Consider the following 23296-nt stretch of genomic DNA (forward strand, 5'->3'; position numbering starts at 1 on the left):
ACATAGTAACACCCTTGACAAATATTGTCCATCGACATAACACTCTTGTTCTAGTCTCTGCATGTTAGAACCTCTTCAGAAAATTTTATCAGAGTGGGAGAGTGCTGATAGCATTAAGTATAATGTTTAAGTAGTTAAAATTATAAGAACAAATTATTCATTAACTTAGGTACTATGGGAACCCCTTCATAGCTGTATGGTGTAGTGTGTCACAGTGCCATCGTTGAATAGATGCTGTTGTATAATGCTGTTGTGCATTTGTTCTTCATCCATAGACTTAGAAGATGACTGAAGTTTTATTTTAGAATGAGTTTAGTATTGATTGCTGTTCAGGTTCCTTTTTTGGTAATCCTACCACCTTCTTAGTTTAGGTTGTTATATGTTTATACTATTGCAGTTACCTTAATAGTTTGTCTACCTGAAATGTCTCTCTACTTCATTACTTTCTGTTCACTGTCCCTAGATCATTCTTACTTAGAACTTTTTATTGATACACATTCCTTTGCTTGTAACCTGTGACTAACTTTTGCGTACATTTTGAAGTTCATCATAGCATTAGACCTGCTAGAGTCAGATCCTGTATTTTGCCTTCCCAGCCTTGGTTCTCTTTTTGAATATTAACCTTTCATTCCAGTCAGCGCTCATTTCCCTAAAATGTTCCTGTGCTTTTGCTTCTCTGTAAAGCTCGTCTTCGCCTGTTTCAACTTCTAACTTGTATTTATCAGTTCACCCCAGCCACTTCTCTTCCTGACCATTCCTTTTCCACACTAATCTCTTCTTTATTTCCCTACCACCTAAGATTTCTATTTACCTAGCATTTAATTGTGCCTTCAACATTCATGGCAGCTTTATTATATTTTAATGTGCATTATTTCATTAAAATCTCATATTAGTCCCATTTTACAGATTAATGAATAATCTGAGGGCTTAGAGGGGTTTTGACTTTCCCAGGATCTTACTGTGCCATACTGTCAACTCATTTATTATTTTGTCACATATTTTGGTATATTGCCTGGTATTTTTAAAAATTTACTGTCTAAGCAATATTTAACAAAGTGAAAATGAAGCAGCCACCACCTAATAAGTCACCTAATAATTCTTGTTTTTCCTTATTTTTTTCCAAGCCATGTTTATGTGTAAATACAGCCTAGTTCTAATTTTAGAATAGGTAAAATTTTGTGGTGTATCTTACAGAGATAAAACACTAGTGTTCTAAGCTAGAGATTGTAGGTTCAGGGCTCACCTAGGGTTGGAGAGGCAGGAATATAGTTAAACCCTGGGCTTAAGGAGCCCAAGTTCCTGGGTTTGAATCCTAGCTCTGGTGCTTACTAGCTAGGTGAATGTAGAGAAGTTACTCTCTCTGCCTCTGTTTTTGTTTCCTCCCTTGTAAAATAAGGATAATAGTACCTACCTAATAGAGTCATAAGGAATAAATGTGTAAATGCCTAGAAGAGTACCTGGTACTGTTACTAAGGTACTGGTACTATTCTTATTAAGACCTTAGTGTTTCCAGCTGTCACATTATTAGTAGTATATTTACTGTGCTTTTTCAGTTTAATATATTTATTCAGCAGATATTTATTGAAGGCTTACTATGTTCCAGATGCTGGATATACAGCGGGAAACAAAGCAGACCAAGTTCTTTACCTCATGGACTTTATATTATTGGGGAACAAAAATCAGCAAATTTATAAAACAAAGTTAGGTGGTATTGAGTGTTATGAAGAAAAATAGAGCTGAGTTAAAAAGATAGTGATGGAAGCTATATTTTATATAGGGTGGCAGGAATGCACCTGATGAAGGGAGCAAGCCATGTGAAGAAGCGCTTTGGGGACATAGGGGAGAACAAGTACAGAGGTTAATTGGGAGAGTGCGATGGGTAATTATGTGTTTAAGGAATAGCAGAAAGGCCAGACCGTCTGGAGTGTGCAGAGCAAAGGGATAAGAGTGGTAGAGTTGAGGTCAGAGAAATGCCTGGGAGTGGGAGGTGGGTGGTGGGAAGGTGGTGAGGATGACGGATGATTGACATATCACTAAAGAACTTTGTAGATCATGGTAGGGCTTTAGGATTTTATCCTTGAGTATTATGCGAAGCCATTGAGGGTTTTTTGACTAGGAGAGTTTCATAGTGAGAAGAATTTACTTTTGAAAAGGGTTATTCTTGCTATTCTATGTAGATCAGATTGTAGGGGCAAATAAGGATATGTTAGTTCATTGGAGAAGTAGAAGCCAAGACATGAGTTGATGTGGCAGAGACATATTAGGAAAATACCTGTGAGGGGAAATGGGGGAGCAGGGAGAATTAGAGGAGTCGTGAGGCTGTCATGTAGGTCTTAACCCTCTGTAGGAGAAATAGAAGGTCGTCTAGGAAAAGTCTTCAACCGTGGGTATGTTTCTAAAAGTCTTGGCAAGCCAATTTTGTCCATTGGAGGAGTTGCACGTCTCACAAAAATGGGCCTGCCTGAGTACCCTTACTGTATTCATCAGTCATTAGCTGGGAGCAGCTTATGGAGTATAGCCTTGAGCCTAGAAGATGAGGTTCTCAATCTTGTGCTCACTGCAACAAATCTAAGGCACATTTTCATGACCTCACAGAGACGGAGGGAAGAAATCGAGCCTTATTTTGTAGTCTAGATAGTCAATGATGATAGCTTGCATTGGGGCAAAGGTTCCCAAACTTGCCCTGTTTATAATGTCCTTACTGTTTTCACAGCACTCCTAGGCCAAAAGAAATACACAAGAGTTTACTTTATAATGTAGTTAGGTCCAAACAACTTAATAAGTGTCTGTGTCCTAATAAGTTAGTGATTGTTGGGGGGGGGGGGGGGGACCGGGCAAATTGAAGGAAAATATATTTAATTTCATTCTTTAATAACCATGTTTATTTTCTAGTAAGCTGTGGATATATATTGGGCATTAAACAGCTTCTCAGGTCTTGGAATCAAATTAAACATTGCCACCCTAACTGCTTGTTCCACGTCTCTTTTTTCTACAATTCTTGCTTTTTTATCATAAAAACTCCTTAAAAACAGTTTTTTCAAAGATATTATCAAAAGGAATATAGTGATCCAGTGTTGAAACTGTGAACTATATCACAGTAGTTCATGTGGTGCTAGACAAACTGTCCTGTGTCTTTTTGCACTGTGTGGAAACCTTGAGACTAGAGTGATAAGGTGAGGAGTGGTTAGATTCTTGATATATTTTAAAAGTAGAGATAGAGGGATTTTGGTTTCTGATTGGGGAATCAAGAATGACTCCAAGGTTTGGGGCTTGAGGTAGATCAGGAGTTTCCAAACTACAGTCTCCTGTTCTTATAAAAAATTAATGGGACATAGCCACACCCATTTATGTTTTGTTGGTGGCTGCTTTCCTACTAAAACAGCAGAGCTAAATAGTTACGATTGTTAGAGCCTGCAAAGCCTAAAATAATTATTAAATGGCCCTTTCAAGAAAATGTTTGCTGATCTCTAAACTAGACTGAATGAAGGAGCCATTTAGTTTAGAGTCAGAATCTTTGTCTAATATATTTACTTACGTTATCCTACTATGTACATAAAATTATTTAGTTGGGAATGTAGGGTTGGGGAATAGATTTGAAGATGGGGTAAGAATTAAGAGTTCCAGTTTTGAACATGGTAGATGCGAGTTGCTTGTTAGACATCCAAGTGTAATAACTTCTAATAGACATCTGTAGTAGTAACTAATAAGAACATTTTTCTGCATTGTTTCATGAGTTCTGTTAAGGTCCTTTACACATTAGTTAACTGGGTAAATATTTTTTATAGTGAATTGTGGCCTTTAATATTCTGTTTGTCTTGTCTCCCCATGTTTCCTGTGTCTGAGAATTAGACTTTGTGCAAAGAACTGTTCTAATTCTTTGTTATGTTTACTTGTTTTAAATGACTTTACTGAAGGGACTAATAAACAAAAGAAGCTAACTATGAGAATGGGATACAATAAATGAATTTAAAATATGGGTATGGTATCTCAGTTCTAGTGTTTTTTTTGGGGTTGTGAGCTGTAGTTTATTGGTTTCTGGTATGTATAGTTTTCTTGAATTTTTGTATCAGCCCCGTGAATTTAGTAGGGTACTTTTTCCCTTTTAAGTTTAATTTTATCCTTTTAACTTAATGGATAAGAGAAAATGTAACTAATGGAATAAAATTGACTTATCCTTTAATTTTATCTAAATTTAAAAAGTCGAAAAAAAAAAAGTCAGTGAGTCCTACCAAGAATGTGGTATTCTAATATTTCTTAGAGGGGTTACGTTCTCCAAAGTTTTCTCTGTCTTCAGTGATTTACAGTATAGGTATGGTAAAGATTTGCTTTGAAGAGCCAGTTTTGTATATTAATTTAGAAACTAATCTTTTACTGGACAAAAAGGGAAATGTGAAAGGGTAATTTTCAGAGATCAGTTTTAATATTTTTTATCCACTATTTCTCAATAAACTTTTGTTTCACTTTAGGTGAACTACAGAAAGCCATTGACTTGTTCACAGATGCAATCAAGCTCAATCCTCGTTTGGCCATTCTGTATGCCAAGAGAGCCAGGTGAGAACTCTAAATAAAAAAGCTAATTTCTGCTTATTTGTTAAGATGTGACAGTCCCAAAGATGTTATTGTTTGAAATGAATACTTCTTTAATATCATACTTATTTTTTAGTGTCTTCATCAAATTACAGAAGCCAAATGCTGCCATTCGAGACTGTGACAGAGCTATTGAAATAAATCCTGATTCAGCTCAGCCATACAAGTGGCGAGGGAAAGCACACAGGTAAATAATGAAACTTATTTTCAGAGCTCTTTAAATTTAAATCTAATGTTTTAATATACCTTCTTCTTAAAAAATTGTGGAACTTCCCTGGCAGTCCGGTGGTTAAGACTTCACCTTCTGGTGCAGGAGGTGTGGGTTCAGTCCCTGCTTGGGTAAGATCCCACATGCCTTGCAGCTAAAAAACCAAAACATAAAACAGAAGCAATATTGTAACAAATTCAATAAAAACTTTAAAAATGGTCCACATCAAAAAAAAATCTTAAAAAAATTTGCCTAAGGATTTAATTTTAATGTAATACATGCTCAATGTGTAGAATGGAGGAAATGTCATAAGGAACAGATAAAATAATTCTTTTCACTGCTTCCATTCAGTGAATACCAGTGTTAGCCTTTTTTGGCCACATATAGCCAAATGTAAGGTGAGGATTTTTCTAAGTTATCTCTAGGAAAAGAGTGACTTTTTATCAGTGTCTTACAAACTTTCTCTTATTTTCAGACTTTTTAACTTAACATTAAACAACCAATATATTCTGGAAGAAGGAATACACTAGCCTCAAACTGTTTCAGGCACTGCTAGGTCATGTGAACAATCAGATAAGGGGGAAAATAAAGAGGTGAATTTAACCCAGATTAGTCATCAAACTTGGAAGCAAAACTTAATATACAGATGAGTCTTTGTGGTTTGGGGTAAAATGTCCTGTGCTATTCACACTTACATGGATTGGAGAGGTACTGTGCTTTAGGTGTGAATGGAAATGAAGATGGATATGCTTGGGACCAACTGTATTAGGTGACTCAAAAAAAAATCTTTGATTTAATTTTCTTATTTGAGTATGTAAAATATTTGCATGTTTTTTAACAAGTCAAAAATGAGTTAATAGGTATACCCAGAGAAGTCTCATTTCCGTTGCTGTCCCCTCTACTCCATATTTACCTATCTCCACCAACCTTTAGTTTCTGATCCATCCCCTGTGTCCTTTTTAAATAAAATGTGCACACGAGTTGTTTTCTATCTCATTAGAAGGTAGCATGCTGAATACACACCTGGTTAACCCTGTTTTTGATGAGTTGAAGGTTGTGGCTCTACATAATTTTTTTAAATATGATATTCTGAATTAAAAAAAATTTTTTTTAAGTTTTTAAACATTTTTTAGTATAACAGCTTCACAGTTACCATAGAGGAAACTTAAACTCCTAAGTTTTTCTAGAGTGGAGCATAGTAATTTAATTGGTTCATGAAAATTTGTAGTTCAGTATCTAACTGAAACTTCTTCTGTCTTTTTTTATAATGAGGAAAAAAGACATCATGCTACATAAGTGAAGATGTATAAAAGGCTCCAAAAATTACTTTATATCTGTTTCAGACTTCTGGGCCATTGGGAGGAAGCTGCCCATGATCTTGCGCTTGCCTGTAAGCTGGATTATGATGAAGATGCTAGTGCAATGCTGAAAGAAGTTCAGCCAAGGGTACGTTAGAGTGAGGAAAGTCATTACTCATGGCTCTAATACTTAACCCTTGGCAGTAAATTAACTGCAAAACACATGCAAAGAATCAACCTTTGGAAGTTATAATCTGTAATCACTTAAGTTTGTGTTGAACTCAGGAAATCTCACAGGGTTTTCATGCTTTAATTTCTCATGTAGTATTACAGCAAGCTCTGTTACTTTGTTTGCAAGCCTGCAAAATCATAACCGGAAAGTTAGAAATAGAAAAGGGAGCATCAGGTTTACAGCAAAGGAAAAAATAGGAAGTCCATAAAATGGGACCCAAGATTGAGTCTGGTCTGTCCTTATTTCTGTCTAAAATTGTTTATTAAAATAACAGTACATTTACATGGTAAATCTTTCAGCTTTGTGGGAAGTTCCACTATCACGAATTTACTCTCAAAGGCTTTAAGATAGTGGAAGTTTTATTGAATTTAATCTATCAGATGATTTGATTTTCTTTCTTTTCATAACAGGGCTAATGCAGCAAGGTTATCAGGTGAGATATTCTAGAACACAAGGTTCTTAGAATATCATCATAAACAAGCTAAAGTAACGGTTGAATATGGATCTCTTACATTTATATTATTCTGTGAATAAATGCTAGATTCCAGATACTTGGCATGGACTGTGTACTAGTACCTGGTACATATATTTTCTCTTGACCCTTATAGTGAAGACTAACATACTTCTGCTCCCTGTCCCCTCATTATTGATGAGGAAAACTTAAGTATAGTTAGACTGTGGGAAATTATTGCTATGTGTGTTTCCAATCTCTGCCTTTGCATGGTGGGTATCATGCAAGAATTGTCATGCAATTTGACATCTATTTGTCATCCTTGCACTAGTTGTTTGAAATTTTTAATACTTTTCTGTAACATCAAATCCCAGCCTCTTTTCTCTGTTTCACAGTGGACTTGTTAAAGCCTGTTAGGTCTTTTTCTATAAAGTAAATCTAACTCATTTTTCAGAACTATGTGTTGAATTAAATCTCTCCACAAAGAAAAGTAATTATTTGTGTTGACCTTCTTCAGCTTTCAGAGAAGACATTTTTCTGTGGCCGTTTTTTCCCTAGGCCCAGAAAATTGCTGAACATCGGAGAAAGTATGAGCGAAAACGTGAAGAGCGAGAGATCAGAGAAAGACTAGAAAGGGTTAAGAAGGCTCGGGAAGAACATGAGAGAGCCCAGAGGGTAAGGTTTCTATACTTAAACCATTAAAGAGAAATATAGTAGATTAGACTTTTTTGGATATCTTTCTCGTTCCTAGCTCTTTTTAAATAAAAAGAGCTGGTTGCGGTTTCTTTAAGCAGGATAGTGACACTGCTTAAAGGAAGTTTCTTTCTCTTCATTGCTTAACCTTCAAATTCTTAAGTGAGTTTATATAGCACCAACTTATGTCCTTGTTTGTGTTCTCCTAAAATCAAGACTTTTTCCTGGTCAAGTAATTAATTTAAAATTTGGCAGTATTATTTGCTTTCTTTTAGGATGCATGACCTGATATTTTAAGTTTTAAATTTTATTTAAGTTTTAAGTTCCTTCTGTTTTAATAGTGAGTACATAGCTATTTAAAATTGACTCTAGTTATTTTTTAGTTTTAGTTACAAATCAAAAATACTATTTGAAATCATTCCAAAAGTAATAATTAACTTATTGAGAATCCAGTTGAAAATTGTTTTTTTGGGAGATGAGGTGTCTCCTTTAGTCCAATATTGTCATTTGAAACTTGTCATTCTTGTAAGTCCTCTAGCTTATTTTACAATTTTTTCATGATTTTCCATGGATAAGGTAGGCGTAGACAGCAGAGCAGACTTTCCCCCTTCTTATGTAATTTATTTCCTTTTTGTATTAAAGGAGGAAGAAGCCAGACGACAATCAGGAGCTCAGTATGGCTCTTTTCCAGGTATTTTGAAATAAAAATTAAAACTTTTAATATTGTAAATAATTGGGGAATATTCTGATTTGGGGGCTCAGGTATGTATATTGTATTTAGTACCATTAATCCCTGGAACACTGAGTCTTTAGAATGTCAGCCTCTAGAAAGTTTCATTCTTGTTAAACATTTTGTTAGTGGGAATACAGTATATTATTTTCCCCATATTTTGAGCAGTATACTTTTTAAACATAGGTAACATTTATTGAGGCCTGAGCATTGTATTTTATTAAATGACAATAGGAACTTATTTTGATGTAAATATTTAAAGTATTCCTAAATGGCCATAATGAAATTTTGTTCTATTGTACATTGATATTCATGAGGATACTAGGTAGAAGCATGGAATCATTAAGCACAAAAAGTTTTGAGTCCAGTGTAAAATTAATATACATTCTTCCCTTCCTTGCAAATGTCAAGTGATCAGAAATTACTAGTGAGGCAAAGCCTTGAATGATAGCAGAGGCCTGTGCAATACAGGTAGAAGAGCTGTCAAAAAAAGGCACTCAGAGGACTTCCCTGATGGTGCAGTGGTTAAGAATCTGCCATGCCAGTGCAGGGGACATGAGTTCAATCCCTGGTCTGGGAAGATCTCACATGTTGCAGAGCAACTGATCCTGTGCTCTAGAGCCTGTGAGTCACAACTACAGAACCCACATGCCACAACTGTTGAAGCCCACGTGCCTAGAGCCTGTGCTCTGCAACAAGAAAAGCCACCACAAGGAGAGGCCCTGCTGTGCTCGTCACAGTAGAAAAAAGCCCGTGCGCAACAAAGATGTAATGCAGCCAATAAATAAGTAAACAAACTTGCAAGCCAAAGTCTCTAAACCAGAAGAAAAATGTGGTATTAAAAAAAGAGAAGAAAGAAAAGGCACTCAGAGAGTGAGTGTATTTTGGATACTTCCTGAATGAGGCAGTGTGCAATTTATGTAAAGACGAGAAGAGAGTTTTTTTTGAAGTTGTAATGGGGGAATCAGCAGCCGCAAAGTAACTGGCTTTCTTTGTAAAGGTTTATAGAGGCAGCTACACACCAATTATGTTTCCCTTGCTTAGAATTTACGTGGTCAGAGGCTAGAAAAGGAGCCTCTATTCAGAAAGGTCATGTGCAAGCAACTTAAAAAGAAAAAAGGAAGGAATATACATTGGGGATGACTTGGAGAAAAGGCAAGAAAATAAGTTTTAGCTCATAGCTTACTTTCTGTCTATAAGATAATGTCTTATATCAGGTACCTTTGTTTTAGAAAATGACCACTAATATGGACTGGTACTAGAGATAATTTTTTGTTAACATGGGTTTTATTATATAGATTTGACAAGCAGACTAGCTATTATTGCCTTAGGTCAGTAGTATTTGTAGAAACTAGTTTTAAAAAGTCAGTAGCATCAGACTTCCTAGGTGGCACAGCGGTTAAGAATCCGCCTGCCAATGCAGGGGACACAGGCTCAATCCCTGCTCCAGGAAGATTCCACATGCCACAGAGCAGCTAAGCCCGTGTGCCACAACTATTGAGCCTGAGCTTTAGAGCCATGTGCCACAACTACTGAAGCCCATGAGCCTAGAGTCATGCTCCGCAACAAGAAAAGTCACGGCAGTGAGAAGCCCACGCACCACAACGAAGAGTAGCCCCCGCTCACCACAACTAGAGAAAGCCCATATACAGCAACAGAGAAGACCCAACACAGCCAATAAATAAATAATTTTTTTTTTTTTTTTTTTTTTTTTTTTTGGGCACACGGGCTTAGTTGCTCTGCGGCATGTGGGATCTTCCTGGAGCTGGGATCGAACCCATGACCTCTGCATTGGCAGGTGGATTCTTAACCACTGCACCACCTAGGAAGCCCAAATAAATAAATTTATTTTAAAAAAAAAAGAAAAAGAAAAAAAAGTCAGCAGCAGCATAAGAAGCTAGACATTGTTTTCAGGCCCCCAATTAGATCTCCTTATCTGTGATTATTAGTTACTTATGGGCATGTTTGAATTGATGTAACAGATGGAAATCACTTTGTCATACGTGTTTCTTCTTTATGAAGCCTTACTTGTAATGACCCTCAATCTGTAGAATACATCAGTGTTACCTGTATTTCTTTTTAGGATGTCCCTACATTGGTGTTAATTGTGATTTTAGAATATCTCCAATGGACGTAAAGGTTTATGATAGTGCAAAACTGAGTAGAGAAGTTTGGATTTGTAATCTAAAAATATACTGGGAGAATTAAATCTTTTTTTGCTAGGGCATTGTTTTCAATGTAAAGAAGAAACATCAGGAGTACTTGTTAAAAATGCAGATTTTCAGTTTCACTTTCAGAAATTTTGATGCAGTTGGGGTGGAGATAAAAAAAAAATCCACAGTGGTTTTTTTTTGGGGGGAGAAAGGGGGCCTTGAATTGCGGGATTTCAGTTTCCAACCTGGGCAACAGCAGTGAAAGTGCTAAATCCTAACTACTAGACCACCAGGGAACTCCCCAAAATCCACAGCTTTTTATAACAAGAATTTCAGGTAGTTCTTGAAGGAATAACAGCTTAAAGGTATATAGTTTTGGGGGGTAAAGACAACTAACCTCTTATGAATTAACTTTAAATTGAAACTAACAATATTAAAGAAAGAAGATATAAGATGACTTACTAGACTTCTTAATTTTATAATTCCAAGGGACTGTTAGCTATCTCTCTAAGGTAAGGTTTTCTTTTTTAAGTTTTGTTACTAGGGAAGAAATATTTGTCTTATTTTTAAAGAGAAAATTTGAGGTTAAAATTGTTGTTACATCCAGTTAGAATGTTCAGACCACTTCATGTTTAGTAGCACCCTTCTTTGTGCATGCACATGTGTTATTTTAATCAAAAGGAAATAGGATACTCGTACTACTTGGGAATATGGTTGGTGTCTATATAGATCTTTCATTTATTCTTGCAGGTGGCTTTCCTGGGGGAATGCCTGGTAATTTTCCTGGAGGAATGCCTGGAATGGGAGGGGGCATGCCTGGAATGGCAGGAATGCCTGGGCTCAATGAAATTCTTAGTGATCCAGAGGTTCTTGCAGCCATGCAGGTAAGACTTGGAAGAACAAAGTTGAACTGTATATCACTAAAGCATTTCTCTCATAATTCTGTGTGGTTAAATTAAGGTTAGTCTATTAGCCATATTTTATTAAGCTGAATTACCAAATAGCCTGTTATGCAGTTGTGACATTCATTTTCTTTTTTCAGAATGAGTAGCTTACGTTTTTAAAAGTGGTTTATAGGGAATACTCTGCAATAGTTGGTAGTTATATACAGTTGTCCTTTTCTTTGTATCAAAATTGTATATCCTTTTTTTCATTGTCTAAAGTGACATAATTGAGTTTGACTTTGAAGTGCACATTAATGATATTTACGCTTCAGGGACTTGTCCAAACCTGAGTTGACTTAGCCATGACAAAACTATAGGTCTAAATAAAGAGATAAGATTTAGGATAATAAAATTGGTGACCCATAGAACATTTTTTTAAATACTAAATATATATATATGTATATCTTTCTTTGCAGGATCCAGAAGTTATGGTGGCCTTCCAGGATGTGGCCCAGAACCCGGCAAATATGTCAAAATATCAGAGCAACCCAAAGGTTATGAATCTCATCAGTAAATTGTCAGCCAAATTTGGAGGTCAAGCATAAAGCCCTTCTGACAAATAAAGCCCCTGCTGAAGGAAAAGCAGCTTAAATAACCTAATGGATGTCGCAATAATACAAACCAGTGTACCTCTGACCTTCTCATGAAGAAAGCTGGGGTGCTTTGAAGATAATCCCTGCCCCTCTGCCCCAGATGCAGCTGAAACATTTTACAGTGGTTTGCCATTAGGGTATTCATTCAGATAATGTTTTCCTACTAGAAATTAAAAACTTTAAACAATTTTTAAACCTTAAAAATATTTAAAACAAATTAAAAGGATGTGTTAATCGCTGCATTTTTCTTTTCTAATCCTTTTGGTTTTTTTCCTTTGAATTAATTTGGCCAGGAACATACTTCAATATGGAAGATTTATTGTTCAAGTTTGAATAAAATAAAGATTTATTAGTGGGAGGCAAATATAACATTTAAATAGATAAAGTTTGAGTTGGATATATGGTCACTGAGGCATTTTGGTTTGTGTTTTTAATTGCTTTATTATTTTTAATGATTTGCTTCTATAAGACTATTGGGACCACCAGTGTTGCAGTAGGGCCTGGGTAGGGACTGGAAGTACTTGGCAGGGCAGCAGCAGTCTTACTACATTTTATATAATATGTATCCTTGTGCAGATGCATTTAAATCTTACACTGTGGTGAAGAGATGATTTTTATAATGCTGCAGTAAAATTGGATTACTTAGCTCTGTTCTTGTCTGATATCTGAAATAAATGTTTCGTATTTCCACATAGGGGAAATAAGGGAATACTTCTCTTTTTGTATTTCTGTGTTTAAAACTCTTCAGATCAGAAAACACCCAACTCTTTGCTTTCTACTTGTTTTCACATTTTTTCCTCTTACTCTTCTTGGGCTAAAGATGGTCCTTTTTCACTAGCATTATCACTGCTATCATCATTCACAGCATAATTGTGCAAGCATACTTAATGCTGGGTTTAATTTGATGTGTAATACAAATAGTGCCTATGTAGGGTAATACCCATAATAGCAGTAGTTTCTTACTTGGCCAAGAGATTTCATATTTAAGTGTTAGATTTCCTCTTTGGTGAAATCTTAACACATCAAAAGGTGTTGGATGAAGGGATTCCCTTTGGTGTTTGGTCTCCTACTTAGGAAATACCTATTGCAGTTAAGAGTTTATCTTGTACTAATCTTTGGAGGATTTGAATTAATTGACATACAAAGAGGGGAACCTAAGTTACCTAATCCAGCATAAACTAAAAAATTGATGAGATTCATGATAGTTCTTTATTGTGGAGTTGTCAGCATTGTGAAAGATTCATTGTTCTGTTCAGCTCTTAAGTACTGCAACCATGTCCCCACCTCTCCTTACTTTCCTTCCCTCTCTTCTGAGGATAAAGAAAATGATAAATTTTCTGTTGTATATCCAGTTCTTATACCAAATGACCAAGTCCAGTCTACTTACTATCTTTCAATTTAAAGTGCTAGTGTTAAAAAGCAGTTTCAAGGGGGTGAGACCCTCTATACTTTGCTTATTTGAAGACTCAGTGGTTGGAGCAGTGAAGTAAATTCCATGGAATACATTTCTGAAATCATAAGTTGATTCAACTTCTTGCATTTTGCTGCACACAAGCAAATAGAAATGCATCTGTTAAGTGAGAAAAAGCTGTATGCTAATTGAGCATGCTTTTTAAACCCTTTAAAAATACTCAGCATATGAACTTAAGTTTGAGCTTGCTGGAGTTTTTGTTAATGTGTTCTCCTATCTCAAAATTTCCAGTGTGTGCTGTGAGTAACTCAGGACCAGCTGCTTCTGGGTTTTTTATTTGATTTACACATTAGCTAAGTGCATTCTAACATTGCACATATTAGCATAAGTGGTTGAAAGTAAAATTGGTCTTCTGAAAATGTATCCTCTGCTTTTAGACTTAAGTTAACACGAAGTATGTTCTTCATTTTCGTAGAAACTCAACATCATTTCTAAACCAGAATGTTCTGTTCATGTGCCAAGAATGCTATAAGAAGGAGTAAAGGAGGTTTTTTTTTTGCTTAAAAATATAGTTATTGGATATTTCTAGCTACTTTAAAAATAAAGTATGGCTTCAAACTGGATGTTGACTCTTCCCACCACAATCACTCCCCCTTTTTTCAGCATATGTTCTATTTTATTTCTCTATCACTCATCCCAAGGTATTTAAGCACAATAGACTTTAGATTATACAGTGTTGTTAACAAGCTTAAGTAAAACAGCTTTACGTTTCTTGAGGTAAGCAATTCTGCCATATTCAGAAGGAAGCTTCCATTTCTGTGTTCAGAAGTGCTTGCTCTAGTGCTCATCCAGCCCAAAAAAACTGGAGAGGGCGCCAGGGCGGCATATGCTGAGATGCTGGTGCTAATCCACGGAGTTAACATTCTACCCTCATATTCCACTGGTCAGCCTTGATTTGTCTTGAAACAATATTTAGTTCCAAGTAAACCTAGGAAATATTCCATGACTGTGTCGTCATGTGTCCAACAAAAATAATTACTGCTACAGAGCAGTGGAAAAAAGACCCAGCGTAACGACTGGCAGTCTGCCATGCTAGGAAATACTGGCCTAATGGGATAAGGGAGAAACCGTGTCTTAGAATCTGCTCATATTTGAAATCAACACGCTCCAGTAGGCACACGTATCAGGTGAGTAGTACTTAATCTTTGCCAAGCACTTTCTGCAAATACTGACTCAATTCTGTTAATGACCACAAGGGTGAGGACTCATCCCCCTTTTACATAGATGAGGAAGCTGAAGCAGTTAGGTAAATTGACCAGGATAAAACAGTTGATGTTTTGTGGAGCTGAGATTCTCGTCAGGCTTGTGGCTTCAAATGTCTTATTGCTAAATTCTGTGTTCTGCTGCCCTTCTGTGTACAAGGTTGCTTCTTGCAGGATTGTTCATTTAAGAAATTGACAACTAAATGTACATTTGAAGGGTATTAGTTAAATAAGGCATATCACATCATTGGGTGTGCTGATGTGCACATCCACAGAGGTTTCTCCTGATAGGAGAAGCCTGATGGCATAATTGAAATGCTTATCAGTCCGCTTGTGATGGGCACAAAAAGAGGACAAGAAAAAACTAGTTTATGGTGCAATAATTCTGAAAGTTCAATATATACCAGTGTTTACAACCAATAAAGCATACTTTAAGTAGAGTGTATGTAGTTGCGGGGGAGGAGGGAAATTCCCTAAAGCATATAGGCAAATATAATTAACAATAACTGGTAAGCTTCAAAAAGTCAAATCTAAACTGAGTAAGGCATGTCGCATTGACATAAGTTTTAAAACTGGATTCTAAGTATTAGGTGGAGCCAGAGTAGTGAGGAGGGAAATAGAACTAGCATAGACGTGTGTAAATGGTATGAAAATCTAGGTATCTGGCATATCATCAGGGTGTCCTCAAGCAATTCACTCAGATCGCTAGGACATTTTCGGGTTGTGTAAGTAACGACCCTATGCCAGTGTAGGAACAACAAACAGGAAGGTGGTCAGTTCTGGCCAGGTAGGTTCTTTATTCTGTAATGATGGTACGGGTGTGAACAGAAATACGCTAAAATTTTAATACATTATGTAGTGTGGGACAATGTTTATCTAATTCAGGGAGCCCTATTTAAGAAAAATAATATATAATTAGAAATACTGAGATGTGAAAATGAATGTTTAGAAGGAGCAAAAGTTAACGATTTAGAAATTGGAAAGATAAACACAACTATAGAGATAGTTCCATTTAATAAGTGATGTACCTATGTAGTTGCTACATTTTCTGCTTCCTACTCTGATTATGACTTATGTTTTCAGTAGAATAGATAATTCCATGGTGATCAAAATATTTTTTGATAGCTGGGATGCAAGAGATTTCAAACAGATGTGCTATCTGCTCTATGTCATACCCTACAAATGGGAATTCTGAGAATTATTGTGTTCAATTATCATAAAGGGAAAGTATTCGTTGTGTGTGTGTAAATCTGCTACATAATCCAGTTGTTTTTTTTAAATTATTTTTGGCTGCATTGGGTCTTTGTTGCTGCTCCTGGGCTTTCTCTAGTTGCAGTGAGTGGGTGGCTACTCTTCGTTGGGGTGTGCAGACTTCTCATTGTGGTGGCTTCTCTTGTGGAGCACGGGGCTCCGTGTGTGTGTGTGGGCTTCAGTAGTTGCGGCACGTGGGCTCTAGAGCGCAGGCTCAGTAGTTGTGCACGGGCTTAGTTGCTCCGTGGCACGTGGGATCTTCCCAGATCGGGGATCGAACCCATGTGCTGTGCATTGGCAGGTGGATTCTTAACCACTGTGCCACCAGGCAATCCAGCTTTTTCTTGAGAGAGTTTCCAATTTAAGTAGGAGTCGACTGGTGAGAACTGAGTCCTCTGCTTAAATTTTACAGCAGACAAGCTTCTATGTTCCAGTGCCAGAATCCTTTGACTTTTGAACCTGCACCCTCGTCATGACCTTAGGGAGTGGTGGGAGTATTCCTGGAAGCGATTCCTAAAACAGGACGTCTAGAAGTAACCTATATTAACACACATAAATAGGTATCACTAAATCCGACTGTGTGCCTAACTTGCCTTTAACTTAGCTGTCGTCACTGTAGCACCACTGTAAGTGAAAAGGAGTTTAAGTGGAAAGGGACCATAACCAATGGCAATTAAAATATTTTCCGCAAATTTTGTGAAAACATGACCAGGTAAACATTGTTAGGGCCCTCTCCTGGGAGTAAACTGTAAAGGGCGTAAAGCACTGGGCCTGGCTGTAGTAAACAGTCAAGGACTATCAGTAAGGATATTATAAAAGTAAACTTGCTGGCACTGAAACTGGCAGAGACACATGACTATGGTAGCGAAGTAATTGAGGTTGAAATACTGAAACCTGGAGTCTCACAAGTGTGTTGTGGGTGAGGGGTAGAATGTGGTTTTTCCAGTTCTGTGTAGGTTGGGTTTTCACTTTGCAACATGGAAATTTTTTTTCTTCAGTATTTTATAAAGTACGTCTACGTAAATTAACTTTTCTAATCCTCACGGTATTAACACTGTCATTTCACAACGGAGGAAACCAAGAGGTCAAATGATTTTCCTACGTGCCTACTAGTTTGTTCCCACCTCCATCTGATCATTTCGATTTCCTGAAGCTCAAGTTTTCTTCCCACCAGGGTTTTTCAGAGGGGAGAACCTTGCCCAATCAACATTTATTTCCTCTTGACCAAACTGTGGCTAAAAATACTAGCGAGAGAAAATGCGAGTAAAGTCTCCAGAGAAACAGGAAGATGAGGTCCCCCATCTTGCTTGTCTCCAGCTTGTCTTATGGAGAGAAGTGGAGAAAACTGAGGCTGTGTAGGTTTTCTGAAGTCTCCAGTGTTGGAGTAGGTGTAAAGCAGACCCGTCAGTTCCCGAGAACTCAGGGGACCTCTGAGCTGACACGCCGGGTACTGAGTTTCGGTGGGACCCACAGCCCCGTGTGGTCCGCGCAGCACCGCTCTGCCCCGCCCCGCGCAAGCCCCGGGGGCCAATCAGAGCGAAGGGGCGTTCCCAAACCCGTCTTTCCCTCTTCCCATCCCTGAGGCCTCCGGCCTAGAGACTGGGCGCCCAGCGACCCGGAAGTAGTTGTTCTGGAGGAGGCGGGCCTGAGAGGGTGGAGCTTGTGACCCTCCCTCCCTGGGCTCTGCCGCTTCTTTCCGCACTCGGCTGGCTGCGGCTCCTGCTGGAAAACTGGCCAGGTCTGCCTGAACCGCACCTATGGCTTCCGTGCTGTCCTACGAAAGCCTGGTCCACGCCGTGGCGGGAGCCGTGGTGAGGCGGGGTCTTCGTGCCCAGGCCACTGTGGGGTGTGGGGCTTCTCTGGGGGATGGGGGAAGAAGGAGACTGGGTCGTGACTGGGACGTAGAGGAATGGGGCATAGGCGAAATGTTGCTGGAAGAATGTAGGGTGAGGGCCGACACTCACCCTCCGCCCCTGGCTGCCGCTTTGGCCTCTTAGAGAATATCTGGGATGAAGGCAGCGGTGGTCCCACACACCCACAGGGAGGCAGGAAGAAGATAATTGCAGCCTTCTGAAGTTTAAAGGGCAGTCGTCCGCCTATCCCACCCCTATATCCCACGCACAGACTTTGCCTGACTGGGCACAGACGTAGGTGTGAAGCTTTGCTGCTTAATCACATTCCTCACTACGGCCTATTTTTACTCAGTTGCTGCAGGCAGGTGGCAGTACCTGGAGGGGATACGTCTGGCCAATATTATTGGCAGTGGAAGATACTTAATATTATTTTTTAATTAAATCAAAATCAGAGTTGCTGTCTACCACAGGTGTGGTTTACTATGAGGAATGTGCTTGGTTCTTGGGATTCTGGATGTCTCACTTCCATGTGACAGCACTCTCTTTTGCTTGAAACTTTCCACTCTTGGTTTGGGTAACTTCCTCTCAGGTTCTCCTATCTCTGGCCTGCCGTTTCTCACATCCTTCTCTAGCTGTCGGAATCACTAGGACTTCAGAGGGATATCACTTTTCTTTTCTCCTAGGTCCCCAAAACTGCACTGAGAGCTCATGTTCTGTACAGGCTAAGAGCAGTTGAACCCCACCCTCCATCTTGTTAGATAGGTGGCCTGCAAACCTCACTTTCCTAATCTGTAAAGTGGGGGTGTTGACACCTACTTCACAGAGTTGTTACGTGAATTAGATGACAATAGTTCATGGAAGTGCCTGATTCAGGAGTCTTGGTTCATTCAGTTAGACCAGAAGAGCCTTTCAGCCAGTGTAAAGGTGCTGAAGTGAAAGCTTTCTTGATATGCTCTAGGATAGGCATGGAGGCCGTTGTGTTTGGAGTGAAGGGAACAAAGAGGCAAATAGGTTTCAGGAGACCAAATTGTGTGAGAATTTTAACTCTGTGAAAGACAGCTAACTATTAGAGCAAATTATTCTGAGCATGCAGCAACTTGCTGATCTACATTTTAAACATGATCACCCTGGCTGCTCTGTTGAGAGTAGACTGTAAGGGAGCAAGGGTGACAGCAGGGAGACTGTCAGGGGACCAGGATGGTAGCAGTGGAGGTGGTGGGAAGTGATCATTAAGCCGGAATATATTTCTGAGATAGAGCTGCCAGGGTTTGATGGTAGATTGGATGTGGGGTGTAACAGGGTGAGAGTTGGTTGACTCCCAAGAGTTTGGGGCTTGAGCATCTGGAAGGATGATATTCCCATTTACTGAGATGGTGAAGACTATGAAGGAGCAGCATTTGGGGGAAAGATGAGAATGGTTTTGGTTTTTGACTAGAGGGTAGTCATGAGACTAGATGAGCTCACCAAAGAAATGAGTGTGAACTGAGAGAAAATTCTCAAAGACTTAGCCTTGAAGCACACCAACATTAAGAGGTTGGGGAAATGAGAGCACCAGCAAGGGAGAGTCAGGAAGGGCCAGTAGGTTAGGAGGAAGACTAAGAGAAGGTGGTGTTCTGAGAGTTGCATGGAGAAGAGTATAGACCAACTGGGTCAGATACTGCTGTTAAGTCAAATAAGATGAGGACTGAGAAAACCATTGGTTTTATCAACATGATAAATCTGATAGTTAATTAAGAAGACCAGTTTTGGTGGATTCGAGGGGAGAATAGTTGGAGTGCATCAAAGACAGAATGGGAGGATGGGAAATGTTTGTTCTCTTTGCTTTCTCTCAATAAATGCCATTCATTCAACATCTTTATTGAGTGCTTTTTATGTGCCATGCACTGTTATAGGTGCTAGAAATATAGTGGAGAGCAATGTCTTTTTCTTTACAAAGTTTGCATTCCATTGGGGAAGTCAGACAGTAATTGAGTAAATCAAAAAATAAATAATTTTAGATAGTGTTAAGTTTTATGAAAGAAATAAAATAAGGGTTGGCAAACTTTTTCTTTAAGGAGGCAGATGGTAAATATGTACGTGTATGGTTTCTGGTGAAGCTACTCAACCCTGCCATGATAGTTTGAAAGCAGCCGTTGACAAAAAGTAAATGAATGGGCGGAGCTGTATGCTGATAAAATCTTATTTATGAAACCAGTCAGTTCATTGACTTGGCCCTTGGTCTTAGTTTTCTGAGCCCTGCTATAGACAGTGATTGGGGGTAGAGGTGAAGATACATCTCTATTTAACCTGCAAAGACATTTTTTTTTCCCTCTCTCTCCTTGTTGCCTGTTTTTCTCTTGTTAAAAGTCCTGCTTGAAATTATGCACCCTGAATTTGCAGTGGTTTTTCTTTCTCCCATAAGCTATGTTAGATTATCTAGTAGGTATACTTTGGTAAAAATAATTTTTTTTCCTCTTGCTTCCCTCAGGGCAGTAGTGTTCCTGGCACATGTCTGAATTAGAAATTGCATTATGTTTTGCTGTTCTTTTGAACTATCTTGCCAAAGAGTGGTCCTCAAACTCTTCTTGCAAATTTCTGTGTTAAGGATAAACCACACAACATGGATGCTGCTTTCTTCTGGTTGCTACCAAAGGAAAACAGTTTCACCACAAAATGTCACTACATTTGATGATACGTTTGGTGAGAAAAATGGCATTGCTTTTAATGGTGTAGTATTGTGGTAGTGAATGGCTCGTATTTAAATAAATGCCTTGGCCACGATGTTCAACTAAAGCTTTGAGATGATCCAGGAGACCATAGTGGTTAAGAGCACTGGAGTGCCTGACTTGAGCCAGGCAGCCTGGGTTGGAATCCTGGCAGTTTCCCTCAATTTCCCTCACCAGTATAAACTCCAAGGCTGCCTGGAGTAAGTAGTTGTGGCTTCTCCCCCAGAAGATTGTTGGGTCATTGTTTAAGATGTTGATTTACAACCTTTTTGAGTTGACATGTTTCATGTTTGCTTATTCACTTCTTTCCAGGTTCTGCACTTTCCTACCTCAAATGTGGTGTTATGCACACACACACACACACTTTAAAAATTAAACAGATTAGTGATTTTGAGTGTTTTATGGTATACTTTGGTAAAATTGATAATCTCAAGTATTTGAAAATCAGAATTGTGCTGTTTTAGGAGAATGCTTTTTCTCCAGTTGATGACTATTGTCTGATATAGTTAATGGCCTCACGTGTAAATAATTCTCAAAATTTTGAGTATAATTAGATTTATAATTTTATATTTTTGATTCTCAGATTAGCTTCCAAAGATAGATTTTATGTGTAGAAATGTACATTTGTAATTAAAAGAGATTTTATTAGTCTAGAATTTGAAAAGTGAGATTGGTTAGAATTGTCTAGGGGGTTTAGATACCAAAACGGACTTTGGAATTGTAAGGATAATAATTAAGCAGTAACTTTTAGGAGACTTCTTTGTTCCCTATTGTTTATTTAAAAGTTTTTTTAAAAAATTTTAATTGCGTAATTTGTTTTAAAAGACTTACATTTCATTGAATAAATGCTGACTGTTAAAAAAAAATTCAAGTCATAGAGAAATATGACAGAGTTCACCTTTCTCCTTCCACTCTACCTATTGTTGTGACTCAAAGCCCAGACATACCTATCCTTAGAACTGTGTAGAAGACTCATTCAGAGCACTTCTCTCCAGTTGGTATCAAAAGAGAAAATTAGCTCATACAGTTAACATTACAGTGGGCTTTTTACCATATAGACTCACTACCTGCCTTTTAGAAGTAGAAACCAAGTAAAACTTGTTGATTTTCTGTACAAGCCCTTCCAGATATGAAGGTCAGTGGAAAAGTCCCTGTCCTTAGGAAGCTCTTCTGAGGTGTATAGTGGTGGTGTGGCTAAGACCCCTGGTGGTACCTAGGAAGAAGTGGTGGGCTGCCCCTGTGAAGGTGATGGGGAGCCCCCAAGGTTGATACATTACCAAGATTGTGCACGGTGGAAAGAGGTAAAGAAAATCAGCACACCTATAGGAAAAGGGAATGTTGCCGTAGTGGCCCAAAACATTAGATATCCACTATATCATGTCATTAAAAAGACTTCAAAAATCATTGGTATTTTAATGTAAAATATTGTATCATATGGGTAGTCCATAATTGATGGACATTTGCATTGTTTCTAACTTTTCACTGTGGTAAATATTTAGTGTGTTAATGTGACCACCCACCACCCCATTATGAAGAAATTATGGGATTGCTTGGTTAAGTGACTTTACTAATATCACTCACTGATTTATAGATTAGAAACAAAAACTGCCGAGACCAGCTCGGCGACTGGAGGTGAGTGACGGGTGCCGCAAGCTTGAAGAAAACACAGACACAGACTGAAGAGAAAGATGGGACTGGGGGGCTCAAGACCTCTAGGATCAAGAGCCTTGCTGACTCATCCCACTTGGCTTTTATTGAGTTCTTGGCTAAAACTCCCAGGTTAATCCCATAAACAGTCAAAGGCCTCACATGACTGGGGCAATGATCTTTGTTTGCCTCCTGGGTCCGAGTTGAGCAGGTGTGGATTTGAGCTGCGCATGGAGAGCAAAACAGCCCTGGGGGCAGGAGACCTCTCTCAGATGGATTAGGGATCTGTGCCCCACCCCTGTTGGCCCCTCTGCGACTGTGCCTGTCTTAGGTTGTTCCTCCCTTGAGGAATCTTACCCGTCTCTGGCTAACCAGTCATCCTCCAGGGCCAAACAGGGTGATATAAGGAAGGCTCTATGCACCACCCCTGTTGGCCCCTCTGCGGCTGTGCCTGTCTTAGGTTGTTCCTCCTCTGAGGAATCTTACCCGTCTTTGGCTAACCAGCCATCCTTCAGGGCCAAACAGGGTGATATGAGGTGTGCAGTGAGAAAGGGGCTGCGCCCCTAGAGACGGCCAACCCTCTGCCTATGCCCCTATAGTCTCCACGCCCCGCACCCTCAGCTCCTCCACTGCTCAAGCAGGACATTCGGAATCCCATCGCTCGGCCCACATTTTCAAGGTTTCAGAAAGACTCCTGAATGTCTTCCCACAAAAAACCTATATTTTCAGATTCAGTTTAGTTAACTCTGATTCTAATTTGTTAAATGCCAGTAATCTCACAGGGTTCTGTGAATGTTAATAAAGTAACTTAAGTAAAACAGCTTTTATACTGTCTGATACATAATAAGGGCCCAGTAAGTGAAAGCCATTAATCATTTTGTCCCCAATGTGTTTTCTAATTTTCTGTGCATCCTAAACTTAAGTTAGTTAATTTAATATTAGATTTAATAATAATATTTAGTACTTATAGAATTCCCTATCTTCTCATATCTATTAACAACTTTGATAGGCAGGCAATATAACAAGTGATTAGAAGTATGGCCTCTGAAACCAAATCCCAGCTTTGCCACTTATCGCATGTGTAACCTTGAGCATGTCTCTCAACCTCTCTTGCCTCAGTTTCCTGTAAAATGGGGACGATAATAGTATGAGTGAACCTCACTTCATGGGGTTGTTTCTAAACTCTTAGGCAGGTGTCCTTATTCTCATATAGAGACAGGAAAATAGAAACAGGTATGTTAAATGATTTTGCCAAGATTACCAGTAAGTTATTTGGTT

The 23296-nt window shown here is 38.6% G+C and overlaps 2 protein-coding genes across 4 annotated transcripts in view; both read left to right on the forward strand.

Annotated features, from left to right (window-relative positions):
* The window catches only part of ST13 (ST13 Hsp70 interacting protein), a 28485-nt gene extending 14778 nt beyond the window's left edge, over positions 1-13707 (forward strand). The window contains exons 6-12 of the mRNA XM_057742027.1: positions 4467-4551; positions 4664-4774; positions 6139-6241; positions 7335-7451; positions 8112-8160; positions 11103-11236; positions 11713-13707. Coding sequence (XP_057598010.1) covers positions 4467-4551; positions 4664-4774; positions 6139-6241; positions 7335-7451; positions 8112-8160; positions 11103-11236; positions 11713-11841 — 728 coding nt within the window. The 3' untranslated portion in view covers positions 11842-13707. The remainder of the gene's footprint in view (positions 1-4466; positions 4552-4663; positions 4775-6138; positions 6242-7334; positions 7452-8111; positions 8161-11102; positions 11237-11712) is intronic.
* Positions 13708-17464: 3757 nt separating this feature from the next.
* The window catches only part of SLC25A17 (solute carrier family 25 member 17), a 78790-nt gene continuing 72958 nt past the window's right edge, over positions 17465-23296 (forward strand). Inside the window, exon 1 of one of the 3 annotated variants that reach the window (XM_057741768.1) lies at positions 17465-17624. In XM_057741768.1, the coding sequence (XP_057597751.1) occupies positions 17571-17624 (54 nt within the window). In that variant the 5' untranslated portion in view covers positions 17465-17570. The remainder of the gene's footprint in view (positions 17625-23296) is intronic. The other 2 variants (XM_057741769.1, XM_057741770.1) reach the window with 2 other exon arrangements.

This window comes from Hippopotamus amphibius, chromosome 7, assembly GCF_030028045.1.
Source record: "Hippopotamus amphibius kiboko isolate mHipAmp2 chromosome 7, mHipAmp2.hap2, whole genome shotgun sequence".
NCBI lineage: Eukaryota > Metazoa > Chordata > Mammalia > Artiodactyla > Hippopotamidae > Hippopotamus > Hippopotamus amphibius.